Consider the following 20,672-nt stretch of genomic DNA (forward strand, 5'->3'; position numbering starts at 1 on the left):
TTTCCCTGTTAGTTTTCTGTCTCATAAATGCAAATATGAACAAACCAAATGAAAAGAAGGAAAAATGGTAAGATTTGCTGGGGTGATGTTCTAAGGTTTTAAATAAAAGCCTTGCCTTCCATAATGTTAAGAACTGTTGCTTTCACAGGCTCCAAATCAAAATAAAAACTGCAGTTCTTAGTTTGATAAGAATCTAGTTTAAAAAAAAAAAAAAAAAAACTTTTTACCTTGAAAATATTAATTATTTACTGCTGAAAAAATACAGTAGAAATCAAAATTATCCTAGTATAACTGACTTGTAAAAACCTTATACTGCTTGCACTGCAGCTATCTGTGCCTTGTAGTGTTTTATAAGATGGAATAAAGGATGTTTATTTCCATAGCATGGCAAAATGTATTTGAATTCTTAAGCTACGTTCATCTCACAATCAGAAATGCAGAGTAATTTATAGTTGCTTGCTGCAATCTCCAAAGCCTTTGGCATTTTGATTGTCTAGACGATACTAGTTGAATTTAGAGTCTATTTTTCTGCATTTTTCTTGAGGTACTGTAATTACTATTCCGGTGTCATTTTTTTTTTATTTGTTTGCTTGTTTTGGTGAACTGGCATGTTACCATTTTAAGGTCTGAATGGCTGATGTGGGTTTGGCAGATTTTTACTTGTATGCCAACGCTTCTTTACTGACCACTGTTTTATTTGTTAACTTGTTCATCGAGCTTTTGGGAGTACAAATAGGTTATCTGAGTTGACTAGTACATGTAGTATAGTATTTATATGCAGAAAATTTTACCACAACTTAGCAATAACTTACATTCATTGAACAGTTTAATTGGAAGAATAAATAGCCAACCATGCTATTTTCATATATATGACAGTCTTTACACTGCTGGAATTCTGTACCATAATATGGTGTTTAAAAGCACAAATTAAAACATGAGGACAGCAAGAAAATATTTTTGATCAAAATACTTTGGATTCTTTTACACGCTTTCGTAGAAACTTATGAGCATTTTATAAAATCTTGTCAGATAACAGAAGTGATATGTTTAATTTGTTAGCGCTTTTACATTGTTCATTTATTCTAAGAATACAAATGGTATGAGAGAAATACTTTGGATGCTACACGATATTTTGAAGTAAAAAAGAATACTTACAGTTGTTTCTGACTCAGCATTGTGCTTTGCAAGTGTTTTCTTATGTTAATGTTATTGTCAGTGAATGTTAAATTCATGGTATCTCTGTTATATGTCTTATATATACCACCTTTCTGCCCTATTTTATGACTGGTACAGCCCCACAGACTGCCCTGTGCTCTGCATGTTAATAAAATTACATCATTAAATGTGCACAATGTATGAAAGATTAGCTACAGAAATGTACTGCTGGGTGGTCTAAAAATACATATGCTGACTCGTCATTGTGTGCTTTTTTTGTATCCAAATTAACCATACCATTATACATTCTTTTAAAGGCCATGAGTTGCTATCTGAGCTACAACAGCGTCGATTTAATGGTTCAGATGGAGGAGTATCATGGTCTCCAATGGATGATGAACTACTTGCTCAGCCACAAGTCATGAAGCTACTAGACTCACTCCGAGAGCAATATACCCGCTACCAGGAAGTTTGTAGGCAACGTAGCAAGAGAACTCAACTAGAGGAGATTCAGCAGAAGGTAATGCAGGTAAGGACGAAGTTGTTCTTGAATAAGGTGGGGAAGAAGGCTTGAGCTCAAATCCCAGACTGTGTTCTCTGCAAAACTAAGAATCAAATGAGGAGCTTCTTGCTATTGTTCGTGATTCTTTTCACTCCTGAAACTGCAGCATGCTAGTTTGACTGGATGTTTTATATTTTGGCTACTAGGAGGGACTTTCTAAACGTTCCTCTGATACATGGAGGGGGTAAGAATGCAGAGCTCAGCTCAACCTGCTTTCACCCCCACGTTGAATAACCTGCACATTGTCCCTTTGTTGTCTACTGTGGCAATGTATTCTTACGTTGTTAGAGGGTAGAAACCTGACATGTTAGCAAAAGAAAGAACATTGACAAATGAGACACAGATGACTGTAGTTTTGCTTGAGTTGGAAAACTTCCCTGACACATTGTCTGTTACTGTTACTGAAAGTTACTGAAAGTTCCGATTACTGAAGGTAAGCCATGATTCCTTTACTTGTCTAACACTGTATTTTGAGGTTACTCTGACCAGAATGAACAGAAATCATGCTAATCAATTGTGTGTTAAAGGTCATAATGAATTGATCTGGTCCTTTGGAAACAGGCTTGTAATTGGCACTTCCAATATTTTATCATCATAGTCTTAATAGAGATAAATTAATTCAATTTCTTTGATTTCTTTCTCAAGTGTTCGTTACTTGAAATTAGATTTATGTTTTTAAGTTTCTGTGAAGCTTGACTATGGAGAAAATTGAATGGATAATGCTTTTAACCTTTACACACTGACATTTCTAAAGCACGGCGAGTGCAAATCAAGTACTGACACTTCAGTGTTCCAGGTATGGGAAGATAAAAACTAATCAATCTTGTTTTTATTTCTAGGAGTAAAAATATTAACCTACTGAGAGGAATCTTTTTCACTTGTGTAGTCATTCAGATAATAAAATTTTTTTTTAAAAAAAGCAAACTTCTGATATTTTGAGTTGGAAATTCAAAAAATATATGCAAAGATTTCATCCTTCGTACTGTATACACTGCCATGCTAATGTGTTCTATACATGTATAATGGGGTGATGTGAATTTTATTCCCTGTGGTAAAGTTATAGTGGCTGAACAAGATGTGCTGATTGAAAAAATAAATGTATAACTAGCTTGGCCAACTGCCATTATTAATGCATTTAAATAACTTGTTTACTGTGGCATCAGCCTCATTTTGCAATATTTTTATTAGAAATAGTCTTTTCTTTGCTCTGTCTACAGTACGGATGCTGCATAATAAGTGAACTGAGTCTCAGTACACAGCACGAATGTGCTTTAATATTTTACTGAATCAATCTATTTTATAAAGTGCATTTTAAAGCTTTCTAAATGCTATACAAACAAAAAATTACTAAATCTATAAGCTGATGTAGTTTCTTTTTGGCTTGTGGGGAAAAATTGATCTAATAGAGAAAAGTAAAGAAGGTAATGATGGACTGTTGGAGGTAAACTGAAGTGGAATTTATTTTGTCAAAACAAACAACTTATGGTATAACATGCAGTATTTTCAGTTGGAATGAGTGTGTGCAGAGAAAAGTTACTTGCTGTGTTGCTAATTTTTTCTGTTTTGATTTCCTGTTATTTTCATTGCAATTGCATCTCTAGTCATTAACGTATGTTTTACAAAAATAACATTGCTGCCTTCCTCCAGCTCCTTTGGTGACTTTTCTCAGATCAAATATTTTTCACACAAGGAAAAATCAAGAACAGTAGGGTCTTAATATGACAACCGAGGGTTACTAGAAGTGATAAAAGTAGGGAAACCCCAGGATGCTTTTGGAACAAATATGGTGTGTTCTGAAATGGTGCTGCTTATAGGAAGGAGGCTGGGGGGGAAACCACAGACATAATGACTAAACATGAAGTGAATTGAGTTACCTTCGGTAAGGATGATGGCATTTCTTTCCTACTGTTACAAAGTGGCCTAGCAGCACTAGAAAAATTGCCCGGTTGTCTTCTGGGTGTGTTTAATTTGTCTTTATAGTTACCGTGTTGCACTGTTACTGTATTTTTCCTGAAAAACTTTGGATCTGTTCTGTTGTCTTTGTTTAAACAAAAGATGCAGCAAAAATGCATAGAATCATGGAATCATTAAAGCTGGAAAAGACCTCCAAGGTCATCTGGTCCAACCATCCTCCTTCCACTAACATTACCCACTAAACCATGTCCCTAAATGCCACATCCAACCTTTGCTTAAAGACCCCCAGGGACGGTGACTCCAACACCTCCCTGGGCAACCCATTCCAAAGCCTAACCAAAGAAGCTGGCTTCCAATGCTCTTTCATTAAAGTTCAAAATATGGGGGTATTCATAGATTTCAGTAGGACTCGGATAGAGGACTCAGTAAGAGTCCTGAAGTAAGTCTCTGTAAGAGATTTTCTTTAGGTTTCATTATGGCTGTCTACATCCTGGAAATTTAAAGCTTTATTTTCCCTTAAGGTATAATCTGGTAATTCAGATGTGTATAAATTGAGATGCTCTGCTTTAATTTAAATAATAGCAAAAATGAGAATAGTTTTTAATAATAATAATAATAATAAAATCTCATGTCATAATCCAAAACCCTATCACCAGGACCCTGCAGAGTTCTGCCAGGGCAGATCCAATAAGATGATGCCATTAAAACTCTGTAAGAGGCTTCTGTAGTTTGAATGGAGCAAGTTGAACAAAATAAACATATAAAATACTAAAGGTATAAATTTTAATTTCGGAATAAATACATATCATGCACTTGTGTGTTAAGATATTCAACAAAATAGGGAGAAAACTCTCAGATGTGAGGTTGAATACAGCTGTACATTGTAATTCAGTTAAAAAAAAAAAAAAAGTCTTGTTTAAGTGTCCTTATCAAGAAAATCGTGTTTTAACTCGTTATAGACAGATACAAAGTGACACCAATCTTTGCTAGATCCCACATGCTTTTATGGAGATGACAGGCTAAGGTTAATGAAAAGTAACTTCTACATAGTGCTTTTGAAGATATGAATGGATACAGCAAGATAACTTCCATAGATTATATATTTCTGCTTATGTTAGAATTATTTTTATCCTAGTTTTCATGTAATTGATCTGCTATTTGTTCTTTGTCATCTTTATCTTATTTACAGGTAGTCAATTGGCTTGAAGGACCTGGATCAGAACAGCTAAGGACCCAGTGGGGAATAGGTGACTCAATTAGAGCTTCACAAGCATTGCAACAGAAGCATGAAGAGATTGAGAGTCAGCACAGTGTGAGACTTCCACTGTCCTTTTCAAGTAGCAAAACAGTTTTAAGTGCTTGTCGTTACATGCAATGTTTTTTGGTTAGAGTACCTAGAAATTTTGGATAGTGAATGATCTTACGGTTTACTATCTAAGCAATGTAGGAATTTATGTTCACTGTATGAAGATGTTATTTATTTTATTTTTCAGTGTGGAAAAATAATGATTTCTATTAATGTTTTTTTATTTTATTTTATTTTATTTTATTTTATTTTATTTTATTTTATTTTATTTATTATGGTAGAGCATTTTTTTTAAGGTTTCACATAGAACAGGTGGAGTGAATTTTTGTTTTCTTCCCTGCCTCTGGTTGGGCAGGCAAGGGCTGAAAAATCCCATACTTCTTGGGTGAATAAGTTAATAAATTTCTTTATTAAACTACGTTTACCAGAAGCTGAAACTGGCTTAATGCTTTCATTGATCAAGATTTAAAATATACCTTTTGCTCATCATGAAATATTTAAGAAACTGTTTTGTAGGTGTACTGAATGTCTTTGCTTCTAAGTTCCAAGGCTGCCTAAGGTTCAGTAATTTTTTTCCATTTATTATTAATAATTATAACTTATTATTAAACTTTAATTTAATAATTTAATAATAATAATAATTTATTATTGAACCAGGATGTGAATTTTCAGTGTTCTCAAAAGGCGAGAACACGCTCACAGTGGATTTCCTCTTGTCTGACTTTTTGAATGTAGCCACTGAAAACTAAGCCCACTTTTCCGAAGTTCCCTTTACAGCCGAGGAATAAAAAATCACGGTTGGACTACAGCTTTTCCAATTTAGAGGAGAATAAAAAAAGCACACTGTAGTCTGAGAAACTGTGCCCTAGACTACATTGCTTCTGTTGGCTACATCCTTTACTATGCTTTTGTTGCTCAGATGAAGGTGCATTGTAGGTATTCGTCTGTTTTGGTCAAGTGATCTCATCTCCTTTATGTTTTCATTGCTTTAAGCTGTTTGAGCAATGTTCTATGTTGAAAAACAGTATCTTCTGAAGTTTAAACCATCTTATACTTAGAATCCTAATTAAAAAAAAAAAAAAATCCACTGCATTCTTTATTGACAAAAGTAATTGTGAAAACCTTTTAAACATACTAGCACTTCAGACTAACAAGTTAGTATAGACTTTGTTCTCACTGTCTGTAGCATAGAGAACTATGTTTTAGCTGTGGCTAAATACAGTCTTTGAAGTCAGTGAAATCCCAGTGAAGTTTACAGTATGACCTATATCTTGCTCATCACTGTAAGGCACGGAAAATGCCAAACATTTCCTGGTTCTCTTGTTGTGGCAGGATTTTGTAGAAACAGAAAAGTTATTTTCCATTTTTATACCAACAGTAATTATTAGGATTCCCGTTTATAAATTAAAACAATTTTTTGAAAACAGCAATGGAATGTGGTTGGCCTTTTTCTCTCATTTCTAAACATCTCACAATAGCTGAGTATTTTCTCTCCTAAAATTCATTTGACAGCTTGTTTTCTTTTTCATTCATCTCTCTCATTTATTGCTGATTATATTGCTTGTATTTTAAAGACAATTCCAAAGATGCAAACAAGATTTGTTACCTTGTTAGACTTGTTATCAAAGTAGCCTTTTCTGATTCAGTTTACTTTGAAAGTGGAAAAAAAAAAAAAAAAAAAGGTATTTGTTTGTTTTGTTTGGGGGTATCCCCATTTCCTGTCTGTTTTATTGATGGGCTCTATACTTGAGCTGTTATTTTTGAATGAGTGTTGGCCTTTTTTTACATGGTTGAGGTGTCATGAACATCTTCAATATGTCCCTCGTGGAAAATATCAGAAATACACATTTTATATTTATTTTATATTATATTTTATTTTCTATCCATTTTAATTATATTATAAATATTATATAATTATAAGTATTATATAATTATTAATTATTTATATTATAAACCATATTGTATGGTTTACCAGTCTCTTAATTGCACTGATAGCTTACTGAAAATCAATTACTGCAATCATTTTACTTTCTTTAATGATGAAAATAAATTGTTGACCTAGATTTTTTGTTTGACTTGCAATGCTATGTTTGATTTGTCATGCTTGGTAAGCTTGATTTGTACGTTCAATATCTAAAGGTAATAACAAGTGTTGTGTAAACTGAGTTTAATGAGCTTGTGTATTTATGTATCAATAGCACAAGTGTGATGATGGAAGATTTTTCACTAGCTGGCTCTTTTGGGGTAGATGAAAGATTTATTCTGCTCTTAAAATTTTGGTTGATTGCTAATTTAACTTTTTTGTGACTTTTTTTTCCTAATTGCATCTTATATTCTTTCTTCCTGTGAGCAGATGGTAGAGAAAGCTTTGGGTGAAAAGAAAAAAAAAAACAAACAACAAGAACATGAATATTTATATTCTGTATTTTACATGCTTTGTAAATAAATGAGGCAAAAGCAGAAGGCATAACTTAAAAAAGAAAAAAAAAAAAATCCTCACTGGAGATTGACAAGAATACTAATTCATTCAGATATTTTAGGCCAATAGATGGTGCTGTTCAATGTTGTTAGAAATACATAGGGCATTTGAATGTCATTTTACTGTCGGCTAAAATAAAAGCTTCCAGGCAAATGTTTTATTTTTCAGGCATCTAAATAATGCAAGATGTGAATGTGATCTTGACGTATCAAGTAATTTCTAAATCTCCCAGAATTGTTAAATATTTGAAGTACTTTCTTTTGCAAATATACCACCATGACAACATTAACTCCTGTGTATGCATTCAGTAATCAAAGCACTTGAAAATGAAGTTTTCAAGTTTTCTGCGCATTTTGAATTGAGTAGTATAAAGCTTTCCTTAAATAAGGAAGAAGGGTCATTTGGAAGTTCCAATATACAGAAAGCCCATTGTATTTAAAAGATGATGATTACTTTCACTTTGTGAACAGTAGTAGTTTTTTTCTAAAGGTTTAGGAAAATTACTGCTGGTTTCAATTGTGTCACTGAAAGTAACAGATAGATAGTCTTTTGAACACCCTTTGGAATGCTTTACTACTTGTCAAAAATTGCTTTATTCAATAGAGCACTATAGACATGTAAGTATTAGAAGTTTGTTTAAAAATGGTGGAATTCTTCTGTTGGTTCAGTAAAGTAGTTCAAGTGGGAGTTTGTGCTGGGAGATAGTAATTATGCTGCTTATGGTTTGTTATCTTCCCAACTTTCTATACCATTTTTTTTATATTGCAGTATATGTGTTATTTAAAATGTGCTAAGCACTTTTTGAGTTGATTTAAAACTTCAAAAGTTCTCCTCTCCTGTGAGATTTCATAATTATAGTGTAAGCTGTAATAAACTCATTTTAAAATCTGATTATTTATTAATCTGGAGTTAAGATGCATGCCATATTAAGAGAAAAATGTTTTGTATTATTTTAATAGTATTTTTTGTGTCTGTAGGAGTGGTTTGCTGTTTATGTTGAGCTTAATCAGCAGATTGCAGCTCTTCTAAATGCAGGGGATGAGGAGGACCTTGTGGAATTAAAAGCATTACAGCAACAGCTGAGTGATGTGTGTTACCGGCAGGCCAGTCAGCTGGAATTCAGGCAGAATCTATTACAAGCAGCACTTGAATTTCACAGTGTTGCCCAAGATGTAAGTTGTTCTTCCTAACTTTTCACGGGTTTACCTGCCAATGTGTTATTACTGTACTAGTGTAAGCTTTCAGTTCATTGGAAAAGATTTAAGGAGGGAAGACAGAATGTCACTTGGAAAATGCCCTCAGTCTTCATTTACTGATTGAAACACTGGGAAGATGAATTTTTGGGAGAAAAGTTCATTGCAATATATCTTACATTTCAATAGCATTTGAAACGGAATGGCTAGTAAATAAAAAAAAAATAGTTTTGCTCTTGCTTTTTTATTAGAATCATGTGCGTTACCTGTACCACGATGATATCTTTTTATTTTAAAGATTATTGGATATACACTTCATAGTTCCTTTTAAGAATTGTTGTTTATTCCTTTTCTGTAGTTGTTTAAAGAATCTTGGCTTTTTTTCCTCCACCTAGGGATGTATCCTTTTGGAATTTTATAAGCAGGTGGGACATTTATCTCTCATCTTGTATTGATTTCCTAAAGATGTGAAAAGACACATATGAAATGACAGATTCCCAAACATTTAGGAAGTAGATTGCAGACCCAAGCATCTCAAGCTCCAAACTTCTTTTTAAACAGCGATACTTGTTTTGTGTTTTAGTTGTCTCAGCAATTGGATGGCTTACTAGGAATGTTGTGTGTAGATGTAGCACCAGCAGATGGAGCATCGATTCAACAAACTTTAAAATTACTGGAAGAGAAATTGAAGAGCGTTGGTAAGCATAATATTTCTGCATTTCAGACTGATGCATTCTAATGAATGCATTATAGGAAAAAAGTGCCCTTGCCCCCCAAATCCCTTTTGAAAATGACAGCAGATAAAGGAGTATCTGTGTCTTCAGATTTCTAGCTAAGTAAAGTTCCACCTAACTACCTTTGACTTGCTGGTGCTATCTAGTCTGAGGAAGTGTTCTGGAGCTGTCTTTTAAATGTTTTACTAATTAATTTACCAATTTACTAATTAATTTACTAATTTAATAATTAATTTATTGATTTACTAATTTATATATTGGTTATATACCATTACTATGCATTTCATCTGTTAACAGACTTTTTCCCACCAATCGTTCTTAATACCTTGAGAATATAGTGCTTAAATTGTTCCCTTCTTTTTGTTCCAAGAACTGACCTTTAATGACTAAAATTGTCTTCCACTTGGTTTTAGAATGTTTGTTTCTAACAAGTATTTTGCAGTGTTTTGGAATGTGTATGTCAATAAACGCAATGCTTAAGCTTGTTACACTGTCAAGCTTTTGTGGAAGAAGAATTGTAAAGCAAAATTGCATGTGGTAGAAATAATCATTCTTAGACTGTAACGGTGACTTATACGTGAAACAGATATTCCTTTAGGAGAATGAAGAGTAGACCTGCCAAATATAAATGCGATAGCAGATTGTAACTGTTAGCATATTTCAGTATTGAAAAATGTATCAACCATATCAGATGCATTATAAAATACTAACTTCTGCCATGGTGGAGCGTTTAGGTTACAACTGCCTAGCAGTGATGAACATTACAGGTATTCTGAAACTGTGTGGATGAAAGATGTTAATTAGCTTCTTGCGTGCTGAAAATTTAACACTCACTGTCAGCTTTTATTCCTTTTTTTTTTATCTGCTAGATCATAAAATAGCAAAGACTTAGCTCTTTGTTCATCTGGAAGAATACTTGTGCAAACTCAGAAATGGGAAAGGGTAGAGAAATAGATGTAGTAACGTCCTTTTCACTTCCCAGCCACCCGTCTCAGAGTTTCTATTTAATTTCTTCTCTTGACTTGAGGAAAAAAAAACACAAATGTGAAAGTTAAATTTTTGCTTTTTACTTTTTCTGTTTTCTTTTTTTTTTCTTTAGACTTAGGCCTGCAAGGCTTGCGTGAGAAAGGTCAAAGTCTTCTTGATCAGATATCTAATCAGGCATCCTGGGCATATGGAAAAGATGTGACTATTGAAAACAAAGAAAATGTGGACCACATCCAAGGAGTGATGGAAGATATGCAACTTAGAAAACAAAGGTAATAACAGTTATAGTCACTAAGATTTTCATAGGTCATCTTAAAATACCTCTTTTTAAAAAGTCATCCTTAAAAAATCTCTTTTTAGAGAGACCATTTTGCTTTATTTTCAGTGAAGAGATGTATTACAATTCATAATTCATAACATATTCATAATACATTTTTTAAAAAGACAAATTTCCATGTCTGGTCTACTGGAGCATATTCCTAAATCTGGGCACCTTTTCCTTTTTAGTATTTGTTGGGAGAATTTGAATACTTTCCTATGCTCATTCCTTTTATGTGCAGTTATGGAACAGATGCAGGAGATCTTCTAAACATTATCTGTTTGAGATAATAACACCAATATACCAATACTACAGTAATGATCATGGCTCTAAAAGTATGCACTGGTAATGTTCCAAATTTTCTCCTTTCCTTCTCCAACCTCTACCCTTTTAGCTCTGTCCCCCCTGACCAGCAAAAGGGAGGCACAGAGTTCAGCTTTGAAAACATGTTTGGTGTTTTATGTAAGTTTAAAAAAAAAAACATATTTTTTTTTTTTTAAAAAAAACTTACATAAAAACTTATGTAAGTTTTGGAAAAATGTTTTTTTGGAAAAACTTACATAGGGTGGGGGATGAAATTTTAGTAGAGGAAAATGCTGGGGAGAATTGTGAGAAGGATGGATTTTGCCACCGCTCACTTCATCCAAACTTTCCATTGATATATAATAATACAATAATACTGTGGATTGGCTATATTACTGCCTTCTGCTCTATCTCCAGTCTGAGAGAATCAGAAGATGATGCTCATCATTTCTGTTGTAACATCTGAGACAATGAAGTACTCTCTATAGAAAGTGCCTGAACTTTGTGGATGATGGTTGAACAAAAAGGGGCAGCTAGGGAGCAACGAGGTTTAATGCATGTCAAGTTGCTCATTTTAGGAATGACTTCTAAACACAAATTGTTTTCTTAGGGAACTCAGTGTAAGGAACCACATAGTTTGATATCACTTAAAGAACATCCTGTCTTAAGTATGTCCCCTGAATCCTGTTTACTTGCGCAGTACTGTTGTTTAGAGGGCCAACTGCACAAAGTTTTTAGAGGACCATGCGTCACTGCAGTAAAACAGCACTTGGAATTCAGAAGTAAGAAAAGAAAAGTACATAGGAAAGGGAAAAACTTGATATATGTAGTGATGGACTCTGATCTTTGGAAGTAGCAGCTAGTTCAAAGTTGGGGAAGTTTTTTCAGAGAAGTGTTTTGTCATACTGTGAGAAGCAAGTAGAATGCTAAGTATTATTAGGAAAGGAGTTGAAAACTAAAAAGAAAACATCTTGGTGCCGCTGTATAGGTGTGTGGTGCATTTGTGTTTTAAGCATTCCATAATTCTTGTCCCTCTCCTCAGAAGGGATATAGAAATGTAGCAAGTCAGAGAACAAAAAAAAAAAAAAAGGCAATAAAATGCTTAGATAAAGGTATGAAACGATTTTCAGATAATGAATGATTAAACTGAGGATCTTCAGCCTGGAAGGGAGACAAAAAGTAAGATAAAGGTCTGCAAGAAAGAGTGAGCCAAGGAAAAGATAGGGATAGGTTTTTTTGTTTGTTTGTTTGTTTTATTGCCGCTTGCAGTACAAAAGCTGAAAACATCAAATGGAACTGGCTTAAACACTGAAAATTAAAGCTGGTAATTAAGTATGTAAATAAGGTGTGGAACTCTTTGCCACAAGATTGTTTAAGCTTAACTAGTTTCAGGAAGAGTTTGGACAAATTGTGGGAGGATACACATATCAAAGATCTTTAAATATAGATGCAACCTGTACCTGGACTGGAATTGCTGGAAGCAAGCACATTTGCATTACTGTAAAATATTGCTGTATACTTAATCTGTTTGGATGCTCTTTCCTAAGCATCTGCTATGCCTGTATGCTTAAATAGGTCTTTAAATGCTGCCTCAACTCTCTAAGTCAGTTACATTACATGCCTGTAATTCTTACAGTTGTATGAAGTGATTTGTGAATCCCTTGGTTGAGAAGAAAGTCCTGTGCATTCATATTTATGAGAGAGCAGATAAAGGCAGCAACTATTTAGATGATGTACCTCTTGATTAAAATGTTGTAGGACACTGTTTTAGCTCACATTTTCTCTGTTTCAGTCTTTCTACTTCAGCTTCAGCAAAGATCTTATAACTTCATGAATGTGTTCAACTTGACAGGGTTTCTAAACTAGCAGGAGCTCTCATTCTGGCACATTCTGAATCTGACTTAATTGTCAGATCCATAATCTTAACGCAGTTGCCCTAGATTAAACATAGCTTCTTGCTAACAAGATAAGCTTAAATAAGCAGGCATGTAATACATCTTAACCACAACACCAGAGGTTACTTGGTTAAGTACATGCAAGAGAGCAGGGTTTAACAGTAGTCTTTTCTCATCAAAAGATGTTTGTAGAGAGAAATAGAAAATAAGTGGTTGGGAAATTAATGTAATTTATTTCTGCCTTCTGACATTTGTTTGCAAAAGAATCAGTGCGACTTTACTTAGACTGAAAATAAAATTCTTTTTTTATAACTTTTATTAATGTAATTACCAAATTGTCATTGTCCACTGAAAAATACAGAAGGGTACTTTTAGAAAGTACAGAATACATAGTGTTCAGCGGTATTTTTTTGATATTTAATTTTCCTCAAATTCAGTGGAATGTTTCTTGCTTACATATACATACAAGTAGTGTAATGTGTATTTCTAGGGACATTTTTCTGCCTTATTTATGCTTTCAGAACACACAAACTCTTTCCTTGCATTATTAGAGCAATAAATTTCCTTTCTGTAAGCATTACAGCACTGCAAAGCACTTAACAAAAACACAGGATTATAATGAACTGTTCTTTGGAAGTGCTTAGGTGTTTGCAACCAGTTTGAAAAAGAGATGTGCATGCGGTCTTTAGCATTTGCTTATAGTGCTAACTGTTGTTGACACTAGTCATTTGATTTGCTATGTGAGACAGGAGTCTGAATCTTGCTGTTTACTTAGGCTCTGAAATTGAAGCAGAAAGGTCATTCTGCTAAATGTTTTAACGTTTAGCTCTCACAGTTAAAGGAAAATGGGTTTCAATACTTGTTAATTCTGGCTACACAAAACTGCAAAATGTTCTTAATTCAGAGCAAGAGAATTGGAATTAGTTTTTATATGAATTAGAATCATAAGGGTTCAACTGCTGCAATCTTTAGCTTAAAAAAAAAAAAGTATACTGTGATTTTAAACAGTTTACATTTTATTCACCAGTAAAGCTTTGTCACCAGCTGACAGAACAAATCACAATTATGGCAGGTTCAAGACAGCTTTTGCCTGAATATTTCAGCAGAAAAAGTCTGTCTTAGCCATGAAAGCCTCTGGCCTGCAAATCACACCAGTGCAACAGGGTAAGGAATCTGAAATGCAGCTGGAAGGTCATCTGTCTACTACTGGCACTACTTTCTGTAGCATAACCATGTCTAGACTCTTTAAGATGATGATGTCTGTGGGTTGTAGTGCTCAGTTCTTTTTGTTGCTTACTTGTTTCTTCTTATTATGGCAGGCAGTATTTATTTTGATCATTCTAAGCAGCACAAGAATGCTTTGGTCACCTTTCCATGAACACTTGCATTTTAATGTTGTTCCTTGAACACATTATTGTCAAACTCAGAGTGTGTTTTGTCTGCTTTGTATGTATGTGCTACTGTTAAAGGTGTGAGGATATGGTAGATGTGCGACGACTGAAGATGCTTCAGATGGTACAATTATTTAAATGTGAAGAAGATGCCGCTCAGGTATGGAAATGACTACAGAATTTCATCATTCTGGTCTTTGTAATCCTCTAGCTAAATTTAAGGGGGATTGATAGTTGTACAGCATTATTTTTTGTCGCTTTCAGGTGCTTTATCTAATGAATTTCTACAGTGAAAGTAAAGGATATGTCAGCGACTGAAAATAGTGGTTTAGGGGATTTCATGCACGATCTACTAGTTTAACTGATACCTTAACTTTTTCCAAATCGAAAGTATACACTAGTATTGTAGTTAATTCACCCTGCTGGATGAATGTCATTTTAATTTCCTAGCTTTTATTCTTCTAATTTTTTATATATATATTTTTAAGGCAGTAGAATGGTTAAGTGAACTGTTGGATGCTCTGCTGAAGACACATATCCGACTGGGAGATGATTCACAAGAAACAAAAGTTTTGCTGGAGAAACATCGAAAATTTGTTGATGTTGCACAGGTAAAATGAACTACCTGTAGCAGTAGTATGGGTTTGGTACAGTTTCAGAAAATGTCTTAAATAGGATTGCCATCTATATGTACAGTAATAGAACAGCTGTTCCTCGTCTTCATGTTTTGTCTTAATGCTTGAACGAATAAATCATGATTCCTGAAATTAGTTATGAGTCTAATGAGATTTTGAAGTGAAGATTTTGGTGATCCATCACCAATAGTGATGCTGCAGTTCTACTACCGCAGTTTACTCGGCTATGCACAGGCAGTACAAACCACAGAACTTGAATTTCACATTGACCTTTTAAAAGTGTGTATTTTAAACAGCTTTGTAATGATTTTTGAAGGACTCCAAACAAAATAATGAAATGTTGTTGAGCAGCATAATTTCAGTCTATTTTGTGCTGTACTTCATGAAATGGAGACTGATTTTCCAGGTAGTTTATTATTGGTTTATGATAGTCCTGCTCAAGGAATATCTGTTTGGTAAGTTTAGATCAGCTGTTCTGGTAATGTTCCCTCCCCAACTCTTGCCAGCCTCTAGCCTACTGGCTTTGGAGGGAATCCTGGTGCTGTGCCAGCACCAGACAGCAATAGACAAAATAGCTAGCAATAGACAAAACACTGGTGTGATACCAGTGCTGTTGCAGCTCCAAGTGCAGAGCACAGCACTCTATGGGCTGCTGCAGGGAAAGTGAATTCCATCCCAGCCAGACCCAGTACCCAGGTTCATGTGAATTTCACCTAAAAGTAGAATATGTGCCTTTTTTATGTGCCATTTTAGATATATACTGTTTTCAGGAATGTCTAAATCACTGTTGCTAATTAACAGATGTAATATTTTGTAGTTACACCAGTTACACTAGAACTGATTCTCTCTTTTGGTGAATGGAGACCATGTAAGGAGGAAATAGAGGAATTAGAACTAGAGGAATTAGAACTGACCATGACAAGGGGATAGCTTGTTGTCATAATTGTGTGCCACAAAGCACCTCGATGCTGTGTGACCAGAAACATGGTGATGGTGGTATCAGTGAGATGGTCATCTTGGCAGTAGATACCAAGCATACAATGCAAGATACAAGCAGCTATTCTCTGTTTTCCAGAAGGTCTGCCCTTTTGCCTAGACACTAATATTTTTTCATTATTTTCTGGGGAGCATATTTTTATAGAACAAAGAACTGTTTGTGGTCATCACAATTTTATGCATGCTTCAGCAGCATTTTCTAGTAGACCGGATTTGTTCAATGTACTCCGTGGATCTCAGTTGAGGTTTCACAAACGTGTCTGCTGTCATTTTAAGATAACTTGCTTTTAAGTTAAATGCAGAGTTCTTATGTGTATCTTCCTGTCCTCCAACTTTTAGAGTACTTATGATTATGGAAGACAGTTACTACAGGCAACTGTTGTGCTGTGCCAGTCCCTACGATGCACTTCAAGGTCCTCAGGGGACACACTTCCAAGATTGAACAGAGTGTGGAAACAGTTTACATTAACTTCTGAAGAAAGAGTACAGAGGCTGGAAACGGCTGTTGCATTTCATTCAAGTGCTGAAAAGGTGAGGTTTTTTTTGAGAAAAAAATCTATCTGAATTTAAGGAAAAATATAAGAAAAATGAAGTTCTCACCATTTAAAACAACTTTTTTTTTTTTTTACCTCCCTATATATAAAAATAAAAGATTTAGAATCTTTTATTAGTTAACTTCAGTACTTAAGGAAAAAAAAAAAGCCAACCTAGGACATGGTAAAAGAAAAAATTCAGTCTGTCATTGCAGGAAGGCATGGGCTACAAAGCAGGTTGGTATGCTCCTTGCTTGTATTCATTTCTTGTTTGTATAAATGGAAAATGTTTTGGATCCATAGGCATTGGGAGTTGCTGGTGATTCATGAAAGCAAAAGTATATCATCTGTGCTGCCACAGATGGCTGGAAAAAGTTTTACCTGATACCAAATTAGAATTCAGTGGTTCATAAACTTAAAGTTGATTATCTCAGCCCATATTATGGATGTTCTTTCATTATTTCAATAGTTAATTGCTATATTTTCAGGCAATTAAAAGTAAAAGCAAGTAAGTAGATAGCTGAAAAAAAATAATCTGTTCATAAGCATGATTTTTCTTGCACTGTTGTGGCATTATTAATGAGACTGATGAAATTATGCTGCTAATTATGCTTCATAGGAAAAAATAGGAAGTGTCAGAGGGAAAAGTGGAAGAAAATATAGAATTAAGTACAAATATTGGGTTCCAGTCTAGAGACTTATATTCATATTTTATAAACCAGTCTGAGTTTTCTGCCAGATATAGGATTTTGTTTTGAAGCAGCTTGTAACAGGCCCTTCATAATTGTTTTTTTCCATTTTATGTGACTGTCTTGCAAGTCGCTTGATGCGGGCTACCATACTCATGCATTTTGAATTTGTTATTGGAATGTTAGCTAGCAAGACATTTTTAGTTCTTTGTTCCCACTTAACAGTACCGTAAAACATACCAGTACAGAATATTGGTAGCCCCAACCTATCTTCTTGCTCAGTGGTAGCTTAACTGATGTTTTTGTTCTGGAATTTTATGAATATTTTCATTGAGCTCATTTAAACGTGGCAGTGAAGATGCTGAAAGAACATTCACTCTGCCCTGTAATGGCACTTAATAAATAAATAAATTACATTCTATGCCTTGTCTACCTTATTATATTTTGGGGGCGGTTGTTTTTTATTACAGATACTGCAAGAATGTCCAGAGCAGCCTGAAGCTTTTAATGAAATGGAGCAATTTGATGAAATTGAAGCAGTTGGGAAATCGTTGTTGGATAGATTAACAGTGCCTGTAGTTTATCCCGACGGGTATGGAAAATATTATTGTAATGCCTTTTGAATATGTTTTTGGTAAATTTTCATAATGCTTTCAATATGCAGAAGAATCCTGAATGGTTATTGCTGAAAATAAAAAGATAATGCACTTACCCTCATTAATTTTTCCCATCTTTTCACAGAAAGCAGGCAGATCATATTTCAGACTTTCCAAAGACACGTCCACTATTCTCACACAGTAATTGTTAGATATACGCAGTCGTTATACCAGCAAAGTATTATGTAGAAGCAACAAAAGTGACCAGTCCCAGTGTCTTTCCCTGAAAAAAAAAATCACATTTGAATTATGATATTTGATTTATTCAGACTTCTAGCCATCTAAAGTCTTAAGCCAATACGTTGAAGATATGTTTGATTTATTCAGCTAATAAAACATTACTTCCCTCATGATCTACTCATACTAATTTAAAATTGGTGGTTGTATCAGGCTACAAAACAAAACTGAATTTGGAATTTCAACCACAATAACTATTCTGTTCAGCAAACTACAGTTGTCTGTTGCAATGCTGAGCTTGTGGTTAATTTCTTCCACCTTAGTATTATCTAGTCCTGGAACTAGTCTCTGGGTATGTATGAGCACACTGTAATGAATGGGATTTGAAATCTGTGTTTTGAGTACTTTGAAATGATATCAAGCAACTTCATTATGGGCTACTTGAAGTTGATCTGAAAAATAGTTAAAAGAAGGTGGTCATGAAAATTAGATTTGTCATATTGCCAAAATATTGTGTTCCCTGTATGTTGTAGTTTTCTTTGGCAAGGACTATTTAAAGGCAGACCAGCAGCTGAACTAGTAGTAATTTTAATGCCTTTCCAGTAGTGTATTTGAAAATAGTGGAGTATTTAACAGCTGTGAGAAAAGAAAAGCGAAGAAATGTGTTATGTTTGAAGCATTTTGGTTTAACTTTCATATAGCAGTTGTAGATGTATGATAAATGACCTGGTAAATACAGTAACTTAAAACTGCTGTAATTTGCAGATAGACTGCTCAAGTGTAAATGGTAATGTTACTGTTTCATTAAATTTGCATGGCACATGTTAGAACCTGGGAAAGCTCTCCATGAAAGAAGGCACTTACTGCACTTTGTGATTTGAGTCCTAACAGAGTGCTCTTATAATTCTAGATGTATACAACTATGTATTAGTTTGACTAATCCTGAATATTACTTATGTCCTCTCTGGCATTTCAGATGGGTTCTGCTTGTCCCCCTTTTCAAAGATGGGTGGTATCTTAGCTGTCCCAGATCCCAAGATACCCTGCTGATCTGCCCACAGCATTCTATTTTTAAAGCTAAACATAAACAATTGGAAAGGGTTCAGCGATTAGTACAAATAGTTTTTAAAATGTAGGTATAACAAAAATGTCATAAAATGCCTGCAGGCATATCTCTTTAGTCATCAGCTTCCTCACCATTTTGGACTTCGGTCAGTGTCTTCTTGCAAGTCCAGGTCACTGTTCCCTGTCCTATTCATGGCTTTTAATCTGCATCAGACAAAATGTCTGCCCTCATTTGTGATCGCATTTGCAGCTGTGCAGTCTATTGTGTTTGTGGATAACCCAAGTCAAACTAGTCAACTTCCATATGAAATAACTTTTCTGTTTGCTTATGGTCCATACCCCATTCAATCCCAAGTCCTTTGTCCGGCCACCATTTCCTCTATGCTTCATAATATTAGGTTTGATACCTGCTCTTCTGAAAGATTTCTTCTGATCAAATCCTGGCTTTGCTGACAGCTCAGTTAGTGGTTTCCCTAACATTTCAGCTCTCTTTTGTTATATTTAAATAGGAGAAATCTGATTTAACAGCCGCATGTTCTTTACAATTTGAGAGAGAGATGATATAATATGACTGTCAGCATGTGGCTGACTTTATATACAGAGTCCATCAATAAAGCAGCAATTGAATAACCTCAGTCAGAATTCATGTATAGACAGATTTCTTTAATTGTCATAGTATTCAAAACTGCAAGACTGGTTTGGAGAATGGAGGTGAAAATAGTGTTGGGAAGTCTCTAGTCGAGCTTACAGAACAGTGCCCTGCTGTTTAGAGAATATTTTGGATGTAAGAGGGTCATTTGCTATTTATAATAATTTCATCAGGATTGCCAGACAAGTCTCATCACTGCATTTACAAAACTTTTTAAAGGTGGCTTTTAAATTTCAAGACAAAAAGTGTCTATTTTTCTTCTGTTTCTTGTTTTATAGATTGTCATTCACATGTATATTTGCACAGTCTAACTTGTCACTGATTTCTTTTTTGTCTTTTTTTTTTTAGTTCTGAGCAGTATTTCGGGAGCCCAAGTGATATGGCTTCTGCAGCAGAACACATTAGAGAGAAGATGAAGCTAGTTAGCCTGAAAAAGCAGCAACTGAGACAACCAGAAGTCGCTACCCCAGAGAGCTAATACTGACCCTTGTCTGTCAATTCATAATAGGACTTCAGTTTGTAATCCAGCATGTTGTTTGCATATTACAGATTTTGGCATAATATATTAAAATGCATCTCACAGCCATTACGTCTCATCTTTTTTTTCAAAGTAAATGTTCTCAGCATCTTAACACTGTGCATCTATCAAGCCATAATTATTTAACATGCTATGAAACCATAGATTCCAAGTATCTTATGAAAAGGAACTGTAAACTTTGCACTGAAATTTGCTGTAAAGCTTTACCTGACCTGTCAGCTGCTTCTTAGTTAAACAGCTGATGCAAGCTTTGAATGGTGCTAATGAAAGTGTTAGGAGTTCCATATTACAAAATTGTAGTTCTTTGCTTCCCCCTACGCCCAGGTGATGTGGTAATTTTAGACTGTAGGTAAGGTACCTGCAGTGTAGACAGTGGTGACCCTATAATTTTAATTTGAAATACTTTAAAATAAGAGATTGTTTTTTTTATTGTGCCAGTATGCAACCTACCCATAAAATCTTTGATATATCAGATTCATTAAACAGATGTTTTCCT

General features: G+C 34.5%; 1 protein-coding gene across 2 annotated transcripts in view; it reads left to right on the top strand.

The window, feature by feature from the left end:
- SESTD1 (SEC14 and spectrin domain containing 1) overlaps positions 1-20,224 on the top strand; it is a 54,099-nt gene extending 33,875 nt beyond the window's left edge. For both annotated transcript variants that reach the window (XM_084524126.1, XM_084524127.1), the window contains exons 9-18: positions 1,473-1,684; positions 4,821-4,943; positions 8,394-8,588; positions 9,193-9,307; positions 10,443-10,602; positions 14,317-14,398; positions 14,727-14,849; positions 16,209-16,400; positions 17,562-17,683; positions 19,987-20,224. In XM_084524126.1, coding sequence (XP_084380252.1) covers positions 1,473-1,684; positions 4,821-4,943; positions 8,394-8,588; positions 9,193-9,307; positions 10,443-10,602; positions 14,317-14,398; positions 14,727-14,849; positions 16,209-16,400; positions 17,562-17,683; positions 19,987-20,116 — 1,454 coding nt within the window. In that variant the 3' untranslated portion in view covers positions 20,117-20,224. The remainder of the gene's footprint in view (positions 1-1,472; positions 1,685-4,820; positions 4,944-8,393; positions 8,589-9,192; positions 9,308-10,442; positions 10,603-14,316; positions 14,399-14,726; positions 14,850-16,208; positions 16,401-17,561; positions 17,684-19,986) is intronic.
- The last annotated feature ends 448 nt before the right edge of the window (positions 20,225-20,672 follow it).

Source organism: Aythya ferina (assembly GCF_964211825.1).
Source record: "Aythya ferina genome assembly, chromosome: 6".
In the NCBI taxonomy this organism is placed as follows: domain Eukaryota; kingdom Metazoa; phylum Chordata; class Aves; order Anseriformes; family Anatidae; genus Aythya; species Aythya ferina.